The sequence below is a fragment of the Montipora foliosa genome, chromosome 7 (assembly GCF_036669935.1).
Source record: "Montipora foliosa isolate CH-2021 chromosome 7, ASM3666993v2, whole genome shotgun sequence".
NCBI classification, from domain to species: Eukaryota; Metazoa; Cnidaria; class Anthozoa; order Scleractinia; family Acroporidae; genus Montipora; species Montipora foliosa.
The window spans coordinates 11,146,671-11,166,889 of NC_090875.1; the positions used below are offsets into that span (position 1 = coordinate 11,146,671).

At 40.5% G+C, this 20,219-nt stretch overlaps 1 protein-coding gene across 1 annotated transcript; it reads right to left on the minus strand.

Moving 5' to 3' along the window:
- Positions 1-507: 507 nt before the first annotated feature.
- On the minus strand, positions 508-2,882 carry LOC138009906 (uncharacterized protein F54H12.2-like). The gene is made up of 2 exons (XM_068856894.1): positions 2,810-2,882; positions 508-1,601 (listed from the first exon to the last, which is right to left on the minus strand). The coding sequence occupies exons 1-2, from the start codon at positions 2,880-2,882 to the stop codon at positions 508-510; spliced, it is 1,167 nt and encodes a 388-aa protein (XP_068712995.1).
- Between the last annotated feature and the right edge of the window lie 17,337 nt (positions 2,883-20,219).

The following is a 20,219-nucleotide window of genomic DNA, read 5'->3' on the forward strand; positions in this document are numbered from 1 at the left end:
TTTTTTTTACTTTTCAACGTGATTTTTTTGCTTATGGACACAGCGAAATGACTTACAACCTTCTTGAAAGCAATCATTAACTTGTGCATCGTTCCACTGAGAATCATATCGTTTAAATTTAGCTTGAACAGTGTTCATGTCAACATTCCGTGCTCGCAAAATGAGATAAAACAAACAATGATCTCCACAAACATCCGAGCTCAGTCCTTACAGTGGTTTGTCCTTATAATAGGTAACTTCCCGTAGAATGTAGGTATCCATGTTGTAAGTTTCAGGAGGAAATCCGTAGCTATCAAAGAATTCACTTTCACGAGGCGATTCAAAGTACATATCCACCCAATGTGTCCCAGGTTGGTCATGAGGGTCCGTATTCGCGATGAGTCCGGCTGGGTAGGTGTTGATGACAGGTAGCCTATCCCTTGGAAATACGCCTTGCATCAGAGGTGCTAACACAGGGTCAGAAAGACAGGCTTGCCATAGTTCTTGGGTCGTATGCATAACGATGAACTAAGAACCTTGTGACAAATCGTAGACCACGCGACAATTGCGATCAATTTCCAACTGATTCTGAAATTCTGCGTACACAATTAAATTCAGAACTGAGTTCGTCTGAGTTCCAAATTTCAGGTACAGGTTCACGTTACCCGTTCGATGGGGTATCAGATGATCGGGATGTCCACTTCCTGACGGTGTCAAATCAAAACGGAACAAACCGTATCCCTTTTCCCAATCCACTCTATCAATGTCAAGCCCGTGCCCGCAATTCATGTCTCCACTTCCTGAAAACAGCGTGTTGTAACCATCGATCTTTTTTCCACCCGTCAGATCCAGCGCAGAATAAGGCATTTCTTTTCCATTCACAGTCAGCCAAATGTCTCGCACGTCAAATAGCTCAAAGTTGAAAGGATTTCTTGCAAGGTTTCCGTTGAAGGCATCGTTTCGCACGAGCCCAAAAATGATGCACTGAGGAATGAAACCGTGGAATAGATCTGTCTCAGTGTGATTTAACACTCCTTGAGGTATAATCCTTGCCTGCGTAAGGGTTCTGGTTAGGGTATAGATGGCTGGTAGCAGTGCGCTTCCTTTGTGACCTTGCATGATCTGTACGTGTTCTAGTTTCACACTGTCTGCAACATGCACTGTGCGTATGCGAAGCGTGCTAGATATGATCTTTAGTTTGCAGTTGTTTGGAGTCTCCCCAACCATGAGAACAAAAGCATCGTTGTTCAGATCCACTTTGACTTTGATCTCCAAACCGTGAAGCAACAACTTGTCAATATTAAACACGTCACAAAGAGGTACTCCGACCAACCCAACTTCTGCGCCGTTGTTAGTAAATGTGGCTCTTCTATTCAGACCCTCATTACTTTCTGCTGTATTATCTACTTCATTCAAGTGTCCAGCAGTGTCTTTGTAATACAGAGCTTTGGTTAAGTACGATTTCTTGGCCTGTTCCGTAAAGTTCAATAAGGTTTTGATGTAAGCATTGTATGCTTGAGTGTCTGACTGTTCTGTTACCAGCGTTTCGTTGGTCTTGATGGTAAACTGTTTGATGATGGAATGAAGGGCGTTGTTGACCAGAGTGTACTTCTTCCCGTCCCCTGTGGGCAGGTCAGGTGGTGTGTTGGATACTAGACTTCCTCACCTTCAGCGCACTAAGCTTGCAACTGACTGCACCTCTGAATGACGTTATGTTCCTGCTGGAGTCCCCCAGGGAACAAAACTTGGTCCCTGGTTGTTTCTTATTATGGTAAATGATCTTGAAATCATGGGAATGGACGTGTGGAAATTTGTTGATGACCTCACCATGTTAGAAGTCGTCCAGAAAGGCCTCCCAAGTCATATTCAAGAAGCTGTTGGCTCACTTTCCAGGCAATCCTTGTTGCACAACTTTCAACTAAACGAGATCAAGTGCAAAGAGCTTAGAATATGTTTTTGTAAGACAAGCCCTACTCTGGACCCAGTCAAAGTGAATGGCCGTCCCCTCGAAGTTGTATCCAGCGCAAAAATCCTTGGATTGAATGTAAGCGACGACCTCAAGTGGAATGTATACATTGCAGACCTGGTCAAGAAAGCATCTTCACACTTGTTTAGCCCCAAGCAACTCAAACGTTCGGCTGTTGCCCCTAGTGAACGTATTCTTTTCTACGTTACTTGCATCAGATCAATACTTGAATATGCATGTCCAGTCTTCCACCGGGCGCTGCCATCGTACCTTAGTGACGACCTAGAGAGACTGCAAAAGCGTGCTATGAAATTAATATATCCTTACTCTCATACACTGCGGCTCTTAAAGAGTCTGGCCTGTCAACGCTTTATGAAAGAAGAGAAGCCATTTCATCGAAGACCTTCGCTACAATCAAAGAAGACAAATCTCACAAACTTCATGAGCTACTTCCTAAAAACACCACTGGACGATATAGCCTTAGGAACAATAGACTTTTCAATCTTCTTAAGTGTAAGACTGAACGTTGCAAGTCAAGTTTTATAATCAGCCATATTTTTAGCCAATAGATTTTAAATGGGGAGACGTGGGTTAAATTGATAAATTCTAATTTTAACTTTTTTTCTTTTAAAATTGATTCTATGTTGTAACTAATTCGTAATTCAGCCTATGGCTGCAATGTTTTGTTACTATTAAACTATTCAACTATTCAACTATCTTGTTTGGTAATCTTTACTACCAATCGCAGCTCTGTCTTGTTAATGTCAATGTAGTCAGCTAACGGTTTGGTGACAAACTCGATGGGGTTAGTTCCCGTTTGAACCGGTTCGTAATCGATCCATTTGCTGCTAACAATGGACACACCTGTCACAGGTACATCAAACAATTGTAAACTTGAATTCGCACCAGGGGCTGAGAGAGGGTGTGCTGGTGCCATCTTTAATCAAAAATAGTCTTGAACGTTGAACGAGGTGTTCTCCTTTTCTTGGTCTGTCCTTCGATGCGCCGCTTTGACGTATCCGCGCGCTTATATACTCTTTTTCCTCGACCTTGCTGTGTAATGTCATCAATGACCCCTGTGAGTAAATTTTTTCCAGCAGCCTTCGCTCTTGTCTTGGCAGCTTTCTTTAAAGGTTGACCATTGATCACGTCTTGGACAAGTTGCATTCCCGTTTCCAATCCAGTATCGAGCATTCGTTTTCCCACTTTTTTTGCTGTTGTTTTGGGAAAGGGAGTTGCTGAACGGAACAGGGACAGAAACATTCCACCTAAGCCGTTGCCCCCTTGACCACAAGGGTGTGTTCCTCCGTAGATACTAATGTCTCCTCCTTTACCGTGCTGCCTATAGGGTACAACATGTCGTCCATATGGGTAATATCGGTGGTTCATAAGTAATAACATGTTGTTATAGAATAGCACGACGCCGAAAATGCAGGCTCACCCGTACGGCTCCAGAAGCAAATGGTGTCAATTGACCTGTGTCTCCCCTTTTATTGATCGCCACGGATGAAAACACAGTTGTACGGAGTCTATGGTAGGAGGGCACCTTGACCTCTTCTGTGATCATGTTCCCCGGCTGACCACGAGGAACAAGCATCCGAAGTAAGTTGGCTTGAGCATCTCCCACTACTTGAGACTCGATTAAATCGGAATACACGTAGATGGTTTGAAAAGCGTCTCTCGAGAGCAATCCCCATGCCAATTCGTCTTTTCTGACAAGTGTTGTCGTTGTCCTCGCAAGAAGGACGCTGTGATCATCATTCTGTTGGACAAAGCCTCCGATTTGGTACAGCTGAGGAATATTATACTGATGGTTTAAGTACCCCAAGGCGCGAGCTAATGTCTTTGGTAGAATCACATACCAACCGGCTGGTAACTTCAACTCAAAGTAATCTTTTGCTTTCTCGTAAATGTAAAAACACTCGTTTCCTTCCAGACTCGTAATGGTCTTGTCACTCTTCAAATAAATGTCTCTCAATCGATTGTGTAGTCCCTTCGTCATACCGTGAATGACATCTTTGACCGTACGGTAAATGCCACTTGGTACAGGGATGTTCATTTTCCAGGGTTCAGGCCCAGTCTTACAAAGCAAAGTGTACGACAATTGGTTCTCACCTACGTTTTGCCAGGTGTAAGGGTAAATGATGCGTGTCATGGCCACCTCTCAGTCTTCACTTAAGTGTAGTTGACTTGGTAACTGCATCTTAAAATCGGCCGCCTTGTTTTCTGGATAAAACTGTTAGTCATGTTGATCGACGGCAGAAATGTAAAACGACGCTGACGATACCGTCTAAAAATGCTGGCGTTTGACCGTATCCACGCGTTAAATATATTTCAATGGTCTGAAATATCTTTGTCCGCAAAGGTAGGTACACAATACGTTCTCTTTCTTCAAGGAGTGTTTCTCGAAAACTGCCCAGGGATACCATCTCATGTAGGAGAGGTAAGCGCTTGTCACCCACCTGCCACGGTTCCACGAGATTGGTTTGAGCTTGAACCAGTCTCTGCTTACACGAGCAAAGCGACAGCGAAGGAGGAAAGATGTAAATACCAGGATATGTGATGGATGTGCCAGCTGGTAAGATGAACCAATCATGACCATATTTTCTTTCTAAGGTGAATGCAGCATTCAAAGGAACGCTGGGTGTAGGAGTGTTGATTTTGGTTATCCATCCCAATGCGCGAGCTGTAGAGAATGTGATTAGAAGTCCTTCAGTTTGCGAGTTTATTGTTACATTCCATTCGTTGTCCACTGTGATTTCAATCTTAGATGGTGGGTCAGCGATGTTCAGGTATTGTAACATTCCTTCTGTCACATCTAAGGCTGTATAATACTTGCCCTCGGGTAATACAAACGGTGTGGGGTCACCTCGACGATCCAGCATAATGTGAGAATGTTTGCAGTCATTTGTAATGTCAAACATTGAGAGCGGATACACGATATGATGCAATCCCACTTCCCAATCTTCTTCATCTTTCAGATGGATTTGTCGAGGTAGCGCTACGCGAAAGGAGGACTTACAATTGTTTAGAAATAAATTACTGCTTGCATTACTGGGAAGTGTCACGTAAAAGTCGCTATCTTGAATCATGTTTGTTGTAAAGCGACCAACTGGTTATGCAGAATCTAACTGTCGTATTTCTTTGGCCAACCTTTCCAATGTACCAACACCTCCTTATTCACTCCTCGTCCCCTGCGTTTTAAAATTTTTTTCAATACGAAACAAGTGTTTTTCCGTTTCTATCACTTTCTGTAACTCAAATTCGTAAAAAGTGCCTTGAATCCAGTCACCGTCTGCTTCCTTTAGACGATACACGGGTGGGTCGCGCGGAAGTCTCTGAGCAACAATGAAAGTTTCCTCCGTCCAGGATGGTAAGTAACCTTTTTCAAAGATGCGTTTATGCTTACTGATCTTGACTTGATCTCTCACTTTGAATTTATACTTTGTCGGCGTTTTGAACAGATTTCTATACAAATTGTTCCAGACCTCTGATGCGTTATTCTCGTTGACATCCGCTGGTTTCATTCTCCTTTTTGAGGAAGGTTTGAAACGTTTTGTTTTAAAATTCGGTTCCGGCATCTGTTTGCAACTTCTCAGGTTTACGACCTTCCTGGAAAATGCTTTCAAAGGCCACCACCAACGAGGCTCCTGTTTTCGATTTCAATTGCACCACACAGCCGTATTTGGAAAGGACATCGATACAAGTCAGTAAATACTTGTATCCCTGATTCAACCGACTCAAATGTTGCAAATCAACCAAGTCCGCCTGCCATTGCGAATCTATATCAAACACAATTACTCGGTTACGACGAAAGTCTTTTCTTGCAGGTTTGTGTAGGGTATATCCAGGTTGTTGACGGAGCCAATCGAGTACTTGCGTGCGCTTCAAACCATACCGACGCGCCTCACAATACAGTTTGTCGACTCCCCCTAAAGCGGATGGTCGATCCACTTCATAATACAGTTTCTGTAATATTTGGTTCGTCTGATTTACGGTCCGCGTTTTCTTTTTATTCTTCTTTTGCTTTTTCTTTATCGTGACTGTCGGTGACATCTTTCAAGTCGATGTGAACCTCGCTACCGCAACACGAAACTAAACATCGCATTCTCTGACATATGTCACTTAAAGAAACTGTGGGCGATGAGGTTTCACACACGCAGCTTGCAGCACTACCCATGGTGTTAAACAAATGATTAGATATTCTTCATTCGCAGACTTTTTATGACAATTTGCCAAACCATCCACCAGAAATAAGGATAATGTATCGAGTACGTGACACATAACACTTTGTGGAATGTATATTGTTCGGTAAATGTAGCGTTGCATTGGTCCATGTAGTAATAAAAACTCAACAGGCGACCGGGGTTCATTGGATGTAACTCTTTTGCAAGTTCTAGCCACTGCTCACGAGGTGTGCTGTGATAGATGTGTCCTGCAAAACAACTCCGAGCGCAAACCCGAACCAAGACAAAGTACACTCTATCCATGTTAACGAGTCTACTGAAAAACGGGCACTGCACGAATTCCTTTATAGCACTTTTTCTGAATTCAGTCACTCACTAACACGGTTAACACTTGGGCGTGTGTGATTTATTTTCGCTATAAAAACATTGAAACAATGCATGCATAATATTGCTTGACCGGTACATGTGTGTTTGTTGTACATAGGGTGCGCTTTCAAAAGAACTTTTTATTTACTTTTTTTGGATTAAGATTTGATTAAAGAAATCTATCTCTCGCAAATATAACATTGTGATAAGCGTTCTCTGTTAAGCAGCGAACTCAAGTGAATAATGTGTGTGATTTATTTTCGCTCTAAAAGCGTTGAAACAGTGCATGCATAATAGAACAGTAATGATGGAGCGAATGAAAGTGAATTACATTTTTTCATCTCTCATTTACGTGAGTGTTATTTATTGTTGCTCTAAACGCGTTGAAACAGTGCATGCATAATAGAACAATAATGATGCAGCGAATGCAAGTGAATTACAACATTTTTTCTTCTCTTATTTGCGCGTGTGTGATTTATTTTCGCTCAAAAAGCGTTGAAACAGTGCATGCATAATAGAAAAATCATGATGCAGCGAATGCAAGTGAACTACAAAGAAAACTACTCTCACAAATATCACATTGTGATAAGCGTTCTCTGTTAATTCAGTAAAACGCTTGAAATGCTTGTTGGTGTGTATTTATTGACTTAACAACTATAATCTTTGTTGTACATAGGGTGCGTTTTTCGGATTAAGGTTTGTTTAAAGAGAACTATCTCTCGCAAATATCACATTGTGATAAGCGTTCTCTGTTAATTCAGTAAAACGTTTGAAATGTTTGCTGGTGTGTTTTTATTGACTTAACGATAGCTTTCTGCAAATAAAATTCGTTCGAGTTAGTCCGGTCTCGAATGTTTCATATTCTGTATGTCTGAACAGAACTGCATTATCAGAGTCACAGTATTTATTTAAGCGCAACGCAACATGTTTGTTTTAAGTTACGATAGTCAAAAAGTAGAAGAACAATCATTTATATCTAGAGTATCTTTTAATAAAGCGTTTGAAATGTATATTGTTGTTTGCTCACTGCGTCAAATATTGTGAAAAGTATTTTGAAATACGATATAAAACCAACTCCTGCCTCACCATACCACAGTATAAAACGCTTCTCAAAATCCAAAGGTTTTTTTCAAGCGTTTTCAGAAAAGGCTTTATTCAATTCTGTTGAATAGGCTTTCTTTGTGTCTGTGCACTGAAGGATGTCTTTGTGTATTCTTACATAAAAAGATTGCATTTACCCGTGTTTCATTCAAGCGCGAGGTTGAGAAAACTTTCCTTAAAAAAAAGGTTGTAACAACGGAGTTCACGTTTGTTTAAAAAGCGTAAAAGAGTTGAGAATGCTCCTCTTTTCCACACAAAACAACTTTTTATGGTCTATATTCTTCCTTCTTTACGCTTCGATTGCCTCTATGCAAATTTAGTTTGAAAAAGAACAAAGCGTTTGTGGACTTGTCCAAGCGTGTAAAGCCTTTTGCGTATGTGTTTTAAAATTCTGTTTGACTCGCTTCAAAACAATAGGTATTTGCGTTTTGATTGGTTTCCGATGAGGTCATCCGGTGTACTTGTGATTGGTTTCTTTTCCTTAGTCTTGTCTTTGCTTTGCTGCGATCTCTTATTCACAGTTCAACTCCAGAGCAGGACAGAGCTCTCTCTCTCTTTCTCTCTCCAATCCATGCTAGTACCATACCGATAAAAATGATATGCACACACAGTACTATCTTATGCGCACCTTACGAAACATTATTTTAGGGTTACGCACGTGTTTTTATTTCATGTGTTAGGGTTACAGCTGGGCTGCTCACGTGTTGTTTCACGAGCTAGGGTTACAACCGTTATTGTGTCATGCCCCAACATGCCCCTAACTTATGCACGCCCCCTTCTTTCACGTGTTAGGGTTACAACCGACATTGCGTCATGCCCAAACATGCCCCTAATTTATGCACATGGAATCGCGGCTTTTGGATCTGAATGAGACCATACAACTACTAAGTAGGGTGCATTAACTTTACATCGACAGTAATTAAGATACATCAAATTAACGCGAATTTTGTAAAATTGCATTAATAAAGTGCATCGTTAATTTCCTATAATAAGGTATACTGTTGGGAACCACGAGAGGTGATAGAATCGAGCCTGCAAAGCGCGGCCTTTCCCCTTGCGAAGTACACCTCCGGATAGCATCGAGTGAAACATCATATTGGTGGAAACCAAAAGAGGCCTTTTGCATGGTGAGCAAACAATAGGAAAGTCGGCGAAAAAGGAGACCTACTGATTTAACCCACACAAAGGGAAAAAGCTAAGGGCGAAGCAGCCCCGAAGTATCCTTTCAAGACAACCTTATCGGGAGCAAACCTTTGGCTAGCATGCTACAGCAAGAAAACACATTAAACGACAAGTACGCGACCATTTATCCAATTTAACAACTACCTATGCGAAAAACAAGACACACACGAGAAAACTAAATTCGTCACACAGAGTGCCACAGACGAAACAACCAAAGGTTGCACACAGGCAAGAAAACTAAAGTTGTCGCACAGAACAGGCGATAAAATATAAATTCGTCGGACAGACGAGAAAATAAACCCCAATGCGGACAATAAAGCTAAATTTGTCAAAAAGACAAGTTAAGAAATGGTCACACAGACGAGAGAACAAAATTGGTCACAAGGGCGAGAACACCAAGTGACCCAAGAACAAGAAAAAATCCTCCTCACTCACGAGAACCTGAATCTCACACACCGTTAAGAACGAGTAAGGCACACAGACAAGAAACAAAGGTTGCCACCCAAACAAAAAAAATATCACGCACCGACGGAAAACTAAATTTGCCTCACAGACAAAAAAACAGACACGGACTGTAGAATGATGGGCTGGGATTGTCTGCGTTACCCGTGTGAGCGGCACCGACATGAGCTGGAACGGGAGCCGATCGGCTGTTTCTAAAAATGCCAAAACAGCGAAGCGAAAATGGTCAAATTTAGGCTGGGAAGTGAGCGATTCTCCAGTCTTTTCGGTCGAACTTGCAGATAATTTGTTAAGAAAAGAGACAAAATTAATGTACGGGACTGTTGCTGGTGATTTGAAGTGGTTGCGTTGCTTTCATGGGGATTTATGGGCCTTCGTGGAACGAGGGTTGGCTGTTGTGTCTCTTGCCCTCCCTTCTCTGAAAGGGGAGATAACTCGCAAGGAGAAAAGAAAAATGCTGCTATTGCACGGAAACCTGCGAGTAAGTGACATGTGGAGAGTGGAGTGAAGGTAAAGAGGCTTTAGTGGTCAAGAATGTTATTATTCCTTGGGTTTTAACCGTTTTGGGTCAATATGCATCATTTAGTATTTTCATAACTTGAAACTTACACACTACGAAGGGGCTGCCTGTGTTCGTTCTAGCTTCGATTGCTGGATTTTTCGATGTTATTGGGGGCTGGTCTAAACCACAGATCAGGTGAAGTCGATGGTCAGGTCAGGCCAGGTCAGCTTGCACGTCAGATTGGGTTGAATGAAGTCGTGTCCACTATTGCACGGAAACCTGTGTCTCTTGCCCTCCCTTCTCTGAAAGGGGAGATAACCCGCTCAGAGAAAAGAAAAATACTGCTATTGCACGGAAACCTGCGAGTAAGTGACATGTGGAGAGTAGAGTGAAGGCAAAGAGGCTTTAGTTGTCAGGAATGTTATTATTCCTTGGGTTTTAACCGTTTTGGATCGATATGCATCATTCAATATTTTCATAACTTGAAACTTATGGAATGATTGGGCTGCGTGTGTTCATTCGAGCTTCAATTGCTGGATTTTTCGATGTGGCAGAAATCGAACGCCTACAACTTTGTCATGATCTAGAACCAATCTCTTATATAGGACTTATAATTAGTGCAAGTCAGAAAATATCTTAGCTTGACCCTTTAGGTGCCACAGAGTGGAAACGGAATCTATGGTGAACCATCTTTTCTTGGAGTGGCAGCCATTAGTATCGCAATTATTGAATTGTGATTCCTCGAAGACCAAAGGGCGTTTAACGGCTAGAATAATCAGTATTAATGTATTATAATTTCTGGAAAATTAGAAATAATATAGAAATATAGAAATATAGAAATAATTTCTTGGACTGCATTGTAAGGAATCACGTACTACGAATTCACCACCGGATCGATGATTCTGGTTCAAGTGTTAAGCGTGTCATCCTCCCAAGCTGCCAGCACTCAACACTGCCGAACATTTGAATGCTGATCTCCATCATAATCTGTCAAAGCAGTTATCTTTTCGCTGTTCATTTCATTTTCTCACCGATCATACTGAAAACTGCGTTTGGTGGAACTGAGCAAGCTTGCGTGTGACATATTTTGATTTTTGACCTGGAAAGTAAAAACTATAGAGGCCAGGCTGTTTTTAATTTACAGGAAGAAGAAATTTTTGTTGGATTACATTCCCGTTTGAGGCTTTAGTAAACTTGAAAACCAAAGAAAATGTAGGAAAGTAGAATAAGAGATTATCATCTAATGCAACAAGTGTGTATCGGGTGCACGACAAATGAAACTATCTTTAGTTTACTTTTAGTGAGTACTGTTTATCGCTAACCGCTTGCATTATTTACAAAGTACCGCAAAAGCAACGACTCAAGCACGAAAAATGAAACTATCTTTAGTTTACTTTTAGTGAGTACTGTTTATCGCTAACCGCTTGCATTATTTACAAAGTACCGCATAAGCAACGACTCAAGCTACATTAAAAGATCGCGCCCTGTTTTCATTGCCAACTGCTTGGGTATCAAACAAATATTGGTGACCCGATAAAAGTATCGATTACGAAGAATGAGTGATTTCGAAAAAAAAAAAAAAAGGAAAAAATTGCGATAAAATATATAATTTACGCATGCTAAAAATACTAAAAAGTTGTTAAAAACGACGACGTTTTTACGTTGGCTAAACGTCATTATCAAGTCTAGGTTATCTGAAAATTACAATTCATAAATTCAAAAAGAACAAAAGCTGATAAGAAGATATAATAGAAAAAAAGAACGATGAACGTAGTTCGGGCATTGAGCGTTTTTAACAGACCTTCTCACGGTTTCTGACGCCATCTTGGTTGGGGGGCAAAGGCCACTTAAATTACAGTGAATGTATCGGATTTTGGCCGAATTCAAACTTCTATAACTCGACTGCAGAACGACAGATTTGAAACATTTCAGACTTTTTTAGTCATTTTATTAATATCATCACTTAACGGAAAATCCGATCGTTGCACATGGCACAACGTCTGAAAATTGGATATTAGAAATTTCGTTTACGGTCCTTATATCTTGGCTCTGACGGTCTTACTTCACGATGATAATCTCAATAAAAGTGCTTTTGGAGACGTATTCTCGCTATCCACAATCGTCAGACCTTAAGAGGTTTATAATGGTTCGAATTCGGCAAAATTCCTGTACATTCATTGTAATTTAAGCCATGTTTGCCCCCCAACCAATATGGTGTCAGAAACAGTGAAAAGCTCTCCTTGGGGAATGATTCGGGCAACGCCAATTTAAATGTGATGTTGAAGCATTTCAACCAAAACCTATTGATTTCAACCCGAACCAACTGATCTGGCGCCCGCCGCGCTCAAGGCCTTATGAAACAAATAGTTCATTTGTATCTTAGGTGGAAAGCCCGCCTATTAAAAAGCTATGATTACACATCAGAAGAATGGCAATAAGAAAAAAGTTAGAAAAAATGTTCCAAAAGTGTCATTAAGCAAAAGCTAGGGAGCAGAGTTTGAAAACAAAAGGTTAAAAGCGTATTCTGCAGCCTCAATAAAAGCAAAAAGGAAAGGGAAACCCTATTGAAAAGAATGATAGCCCTAATACCAACGCCAAGAAGAAAAAGGCTGGAACGGCCACCTGCATGGCCGAGAAACCAAACTTTCATTGATTTAAGACATAGCTTCCAAGGCTGGTTAAGTGTAAAAACCTTGAAGTTCCAAACAAAAATCCATTTCAGCAAGATCTCACCCTAAAAAGAGGCAAAAACAAAAACAAAAACAAAACAAAACAATGATAAAGCGAAGAGTTGTATGCGGTTTTGTCATTGTCGTTCTCTTTCGCTCTCGTTTCGTTTCTGTTCTAGACATAGGTCCTCCAGGCATCATGTAACCTTATCAGAGCTTCTAGAGGTATGCCAAAAATTGCAAAATAAAAGGGGAGCCTTAAGCAAATTAAAAATAAACACTCAGCTTTAAGTTTACATCCCGCCGCTGCTTGACTTGAATAACTGCGTAACTGTGTGGACCACAGATATCATATGTCAAACTGGACTGACCACAGATATCATGATATGTCAAACTGGATTGAAGCCAGCGAAACAATGCTAAAAGAAAACATCTTCTAAACCATTTTCCACTAAGCGTTGACTGTGTAAGAACTATAGTTGATGTAGTATGGCCATCGTTTATGTTTAAGTGAGTTAACCTGGGTTGAGCGTGCAATCCAATCGAAGAATCAGTACCTGGTTAGCAGTTACATTAAAAACCAAAAACCGACTTTGGTGAACACTAAGCTTGAGCCCGCGAAGTAGTCATGTGATACTGGTCAGCGAATACCTTGTTTTGAGAGGTGTCAATTGATCAAAACATGGATGTCCAAAACCATAGAACAAACAGAGGCTACAAACATAATGACGCATTTTACTTATGAGTTGACGTTTCGTATGCTACAACATACATCTTCAGAAGTAACGGTTGAAGAAATGGCCAAAGAATGAATATTTATGATGGATTTCTAATATCAAAGATGTATGCTGTAAACTAGCATGATACTAGTCACATTGGCATACATGGAGGGGTGGACGTACGTACGTGCGAACGTCCGTCCGTACCAAGATTTTTTGCATCGATGGGTTACCATACTTTATTAACAATGGTGTCCCCCGCGCGCCCTCGGCACGCGAGAGAACGAACCTATTTGCTTTGCAAGAGCCCCGGTCTTTCCATTTCACATTTGTAAAAAAATATTAATAAACTAGTTTTTGGGTAGACAAAGCACGACCACAAGGTAAACATTTACTCAACTTGTCTAACATGGTTTTACACAAAAGAAGCGCTTAAAGCCCGTGAGGAGTTGTGTGAAGGAGTAGATAAGGAGACAATAAAGATTGAAATGCCTGAAAAAGGAAAAGTTTATGATGTTTTAAAAGCAGCTAAAAGCGCTATTTGTTATTTACGCGGAATTCGAGTCATTGGTAAAAAAAGGTGCCAATCTGTGAAAAAAAAAAAGCGCAGAAAAGGATGTTGGACAGAAAAAAACAAGCGTCCTCGAGTCGTGTGGATTTAGGTATCAGGTTGTAAGGTTTGACGGATAGGGGGAAAAGGAAAAAGATGCAAAAACGAAGAATATAAATTTTGTGAAAGCATTTTTAAAAAGAGGAAAAGATTCGAAAGTTACGAAAAGAAAAAAAAAACCGATGACAGTAGCAAAAACATAAGGCCACAACCTGATGATAATTTCAGGACATATAAGATAAACGATAGACCGAGTAGATTCATCGTGTCTTTAAATTTTGACATCAAATGAACAAAAACCAAGATCTTAATTGACAGTTATATTTCGGTATAAACTATACCATCATCAGACTTAAAATGCATACAAAAATTAGGAGCTTAAATAGTTACAAAAGGTATACTTAAGAGAACAGGCAAAGTTCCCTGCTGGATTTTAATCCATTGTTAAGTGATGGCGAGTGGCGCTTGATATGGAAGGCCTCTTTATACAATAGCAGGTTCCAATTGTCGTCATAATCTAACACCGTGGTTTTATTCTGAACTACATTGATTGCGTATTCATTGTTGCCATAAATAGATGGTGTGGTAATGTTATTTAAACTATCCGGTAAATTGAATAAATTATGGATAAGGGCTAAATGTTCGCATGTGCGTAGATGTTTGTAAATCGCACCCTCTATCAGTTACAGGGTGTTCACGTGTTCGGGTGAGAAGGGTTTTGTCAGTTTTGCCAATGTATGATGACTGGCAGCCGGGACAAATGAATTTGTAGACGACGTGTGATTTATGTAAAAGTGGCACTTTGTCTTTATTGTTGGGGTAGAAGCACAATTTTGTGGTTTTCTAGCGGATTCTGAATTAGGTAATAGGGTTTTTTAGGTGTCTCCGTAGCTTTCGTTTAAGGGAACGTAGAATTTGTGACGTTTTCTCGCCAATGTAGGGAATAGAAAGCCAAATGGGGACGGCTTCATCTTTGTCTTTGGAGTTGTTGGCTGTTGTGTGGTTCTTGTTGAGGGCGTTGGTTGAGAAGCGGCGAATAAGCGTATGAGCAATACGTGACGGAAAGCCGTTCCATGAGGTGATCTTTTTTAGATGTTTTAGTTCTAATTTAACCATATTAGGTGCGCACATTCTATGGATGCGATCGACTAGTGCTCTGATTCAAGAAATTTTGTGACGCCAAGGAAAGAAAATGTCAAAGTTGGTTTATTGACCAGAGAAGGTGTCTTTACGGTAGATTCCAATGCCATTGGGTGAGATGTTACTATCCAGAAAGTGCGGGGGTGGTGTTTTCCAACAAGTCATAAGTGAAGCGTATTTTCTTGTCAAACTTATGAAGTAATCTAAGATTACATCGATTGTATCAGGTTTAATTAGGAGTAGCGTGTCGTCAACATATCTACCGTAGAATGTTATCAATTTACTGTCGATGAGAGGTTTGACGACTGTCTGTTCAAACTCTGTCATAATAATGTTAGCCAGTACTGGACCTAGAAAGCCACCCATGCTGACTCCATCAGTTTGTTCGAATAATTTGTTGTTACATGATAACACAGTTTTATTACAGGTATCAAGAATTAGCTTACCAAGCGTAGATTTCTTGAGGTTTGTGTCGATCACCTTCTTGTTAAGATTCTCTAGATCTCCAAAATAATATTGAGAGTCCGTTGGAGAGGAACATTTGTGAAAAGCGATTCCGCATCGAGGGAGACAGACATGTAGCCTTGAATAAACAAATATGGAGGTATTGATTTGATTCGATTGGCTGTGTCAAAAGTATCCTTTAAAGTGAATTCGTTCTAGGTGAGTGGCTGCAAGAGTTCGCTTATGTATTTACCAACAGAGTATTGTGTAGTGCCCGTGGTGTAAATTATAGGGCGCAACTTCGGTAAGTGGTCCAACGGTTTGTGGATCTTAGGGAAGGCCATGAGCACGGGCGGGTCTAGCATTCCGTGGGCGAATTTTCTTGTACGTCTCTTTGTTCAGTTCACCACCTTTAACGAGGGAGCAGAGATATCGGTGGATGGCAGTAAGGCGGCGATGGGTTGGATCAGTGTTGATGGTTTTAAACTTTCTACGATTAGAGAACAGACTGTTCATAGATTTCATATAGGCGTCTTTGGGAATCAGGACTACACCTTCTCCTTTATCTGGTTTTAAAATAACAGTGGTGGTTTGTAGCTTCTTGATGATCTTTATGTGCTTGTTGTGTTGGGATATATGCTTGTGATCAAGATTGTGCTTCTACACCAACAACAAAGACAAAGTGCCACTTTTAAACAAATCACACGTCGTCTACAAATTCATTTGTCTCGGGTGCTAGTCATCATGCATTGGCAAAACTGACAGAACCCTTCTCACCCTAACACGTGAACACGCTGTAACTTATAGTGAGTGCGATTTACAAACATATACGCACTTGCGAACATTTAGCCTTTATCCATAATTTATTCAATTTACCGAATACTTTAAATAATGCCACCACACCATCTATTTCTGGCAACAATGAATACGCAATCAATGCAGTTCAGAAGAACACCATGGTGTTAGATTATGACGACAATTGGAACCTGCTATTGTATAAAAAGGCCTTCCATTTCAAGCGCCAATCGCCATCACGTAACAATGGATTAAAATCCAGCTGGGAACTCTGCCTGTTCTCTTGTGTACATCTTTTTTAACTATTTAAGCTCCTAATTTTTGTATGCATTTTCAGTCTGATGATGGTATAGTTTACACCGAAACATAACTGTCACTTAAGATCTTGGTTTTTGCTCATTTGTTGTCAGATATTAAAGAAACGATGAATCTACTCGGTCTATCGTTTATCTTATATAGCAAAAACATATTGGAAAGTCTCTAACAGTGCAGTGAGGTGCCATATCTACGAGGAGTCTTTCACAAAAGAAAACTACCAAGACTCAATAAACTATTTTAGTGCAGATACAGGAAAGTACGTTGGAGATGTTCACAAAGGTTGTTTAAGTGAGTGTACCAAAATTGCAAACTGGTGCCGAACTTGCAGCAATGCATGTAAGAAAGCCAGATCGTAAGCAACCAACAGAACAAGACATGGAAAACAACGTTTGAATTAAAGTTGACAGCAGATCAATCTGCATTTGCCCATTTAAGACCAGAGGGCCAAGAAGCAAAAAAGAACCACTAACCAACGAGGAAAAAAGAAAGAAAAAACAAGTGCAGACGCATTGCCTTTTGACATAAACTGATTTAGTTGAAGCTGTGTGTAGAGACGCTGCAATAGACAATTGTCACATTACAGGCAAGTAAAGGGGTGCCGCACACATGGAGTGCAATTTGAGATTAGTTTAAACCGAAAAAAAGTTGAAATTCCAATGATCTTTTACAACCTGAAAGGTTACGACGCTCACCACATTTTCGGGGCGATCAAAATGTTTCCTGGAAAAGAGGTGACGTATATTACGCAAAACGTGGAAAAGTATGTTTAATTAAAGATTGGGGGCTTAAAGTTTATTGACTCTTGTGAGTTTTTGCTTTGAAGCTTGGACAAGTTGGCCCAAAAAAAAAAAAAAGCCAGAAATGAAAGACCTGGGAATGTAAGAAGTTTTTCAAAATTTGATGCAGTGTTAAAGCTCTTGGCAAAATAGGGATGTACTCGTACGAGTACATGGCACTCCATCTGTTTGTTCGTAAAGTCGTTAATTGAACTGAAGACGTCGATTGGTTGTGGCAATTTCAAGTATCTTAATAAACTGTTCTTTTCGCAAAAAGTGGTTTTAGTTTTTCCTCAAGCCATTTAGGAAGAGTAAAAACTAAAGCCACTTTCTTTGAATGAGTATACAGTCACTGATGCCTTTACTTTCACTGATGAGATCCGCTTCTATTCTATGAGTCAGGAAGACATATAGGTCACATACGACGTCCCGCCCTTTTCACCAATGTGCATTCGGATGACACTATGAACATCTTGGTCAACAAAGCTTTCGACGATGATCGGTTTAGCAAAACCTATGGTCTCATTTTGAAAAAAAAAAGAACAGCTTATTAAGCTACTTGAAATTGCCGCAACCAATCAACTCTTTCAGTTTAATGGTCAACTATACGAACAAACAGATGGAGTGTCTATGGCCTTCTAATGGCCAATGTTTCCATATGTCATCTTAAAGAATACTCACACGCTATCGCTTGATGCCTGATCTGTACAAGAGGTGCACCTTGCTAAGGATGCCTAGCGCTGATGCTGCTGCGGTGTTTCTAAGTACTCTGAATGGCCTAAATCGCAGTCTAACTTTTACGTTCGAGCTTCCTGTGAAAAATATAATACCTTTCGGCATTAACATTGTTAAGAATGAAACTAAACTTGAAACTCAAGGGTACAGAAAGAAAATCAACAAATACTGGGAAAAGGAAAGGAACTTAATTTAAGTGTCTAGTCGTTCCAGCGCTGACATATGACGCCGAGTCTTGAAATCGAGCCCGGGCAACATCCGTGGAGGCGAGTGCTCTGACCACTGCGCCATCCCTGCACCCTTGCTTTTATTCTTTCACAGTCACATGGATAAACGCTACAAAGTCTCTTTGTTAAAGACAATATTACATCGTGCCTATGCCTTATCTTCTACAACTGTGGCTTTTAATACAGAATGAGATAAATTGCGTTTTATATTCATTCGCCTTGACTATCGTGTTGGCGTATTGATTTTACTATCAACGACTTTGTTTTGCATAATGCCTCAGAAAACAGGGTGATAAGAACACCAATGATAGTAGCCTCTATTACTAGAAGCTGTGTCGGGTTTGAGTAGCACTCACTCCAGAAATCACGGCTTGACGCACGAGTGAGCCATTGTTAATCTCCGCCAATCAGAAACTCGCCAGCACAAAATGAGCTGACATAAGTTATATTTTTTGGTTCAAATTGTGCTTATGTGGGCGTTCTTCACTGGCCCGGCCTGTTCGGGATTCACATTGATTTTTAGGTCGGAAAATACCAAGAGAATCTGGAGAATGGTATTGGGTCGTTTTCTACCACCTGAGTTCAGGAAACTTCACGAACTTTCCTGATGGTGCCACGTGAAAAATAACTTTGAGATCCAATGCTATTTCAATATCTCCCCAGCCTTCAGTACTGCTGAGGTCGACTCAGAGCTGAAGCGGCCGAATATTTTGTTCATGATTCGCCGGTTGAATTCAAAGTCACATTGATCATTTAATATAACAACAAACTGAATCTCGCATCATCTGGAAACTTCGAGCAGACGTTTTAAGCATTGGAATGTAATTACTGTTTTGTCAAAATCGATGTTTTGGAATGTTTCATCAATACTCTGCACTTCTTAAATGTGCGCGTGTAAATTTTTATTCAAACCTAACTGATAGTGTGGTTAATTCTCTGTCCAGGGACCACTTGAGACGGCTCTTTCAGAGCACGATGGTCCTACAAAGCTAGCAAAGGAGTTTGGCACCTTCTTCCTAAAAATAAAAAAATAAAAAAAATAAAAAATAAATAAAGAAAATTGAAATCATAAAGGGAATCTTGACAAGTTTCATGTTCAAGACCCTCAACTTGTTCCAGTTACTCCTAAGGAGAATCTGGAGAATTTTTGCAAGTGTGTAAGATTATAGGAGAATCCTCCAATGTCTCTTATCGGTTGGATCGTGCTCCTGCATGGCTAATGAAGTCCTGTCTTGATGTCTTAGCCCCCTCTATCACTGAGAAGGTTAATTAATCTCTCCTTTCTCGGTGGTAACGTTCCAGAAAATTGGAAAGCCGCCCTTGTCATCCCTCTATTGAAAAAACTTGGACTTGATTTCGTTACAATAACTTCCGTGCAGTCAGTAATCTTCCATTCATTTCCAAGGTAGTGGAAAGGGCTGCACTTCAACACCTTCTTGTCCACTGTGAAAAAAATGCCCCTCTACCTAAATTCCAGTCCGATCTCCGTAAGTATCACTCGACAGAGGCTGCTCTATTAAAGGTTCAAAGTGACCTCTTAATGAGTATGTATAACAAGGAAGTGACAGTTTTCGTACTTTTGACCTAAATTCTGCTTTTGATACCACTGGACATTCCATTCTTCTGAATATTTTGCAACAGGACTTTGGAGTCGTCAGAACTGCTTTACATTGGTTTGACTCATTTCTGTCCAGTAGCAAACAACGTATCCTTATCGATGATAAGACTTCTGATGACCTTAATGTGAACTGTGGATTCCCTCAGGACAGCTGCTTGGGGCCTATTTCATTTACTCTCTATGTCTCCCGTCTCTTTAACATTATTTCCTAGCACCTCCCTCCCGTTCATAGTTATGCTGATGACACTCAGATTTATCTCTCCTTCCGACCTTGTTCTATCCATTCGGAAATTAACGCTGTCTCTATGATTGAAAACTGCATCGCTGATGTTCGCTCTTGGTTTACTGCAAATCGTTTAAAGATCAACGACGCGAACACTGACTTCCTATATATTGGCATCCGTCAACAACTTGAAAAAACAA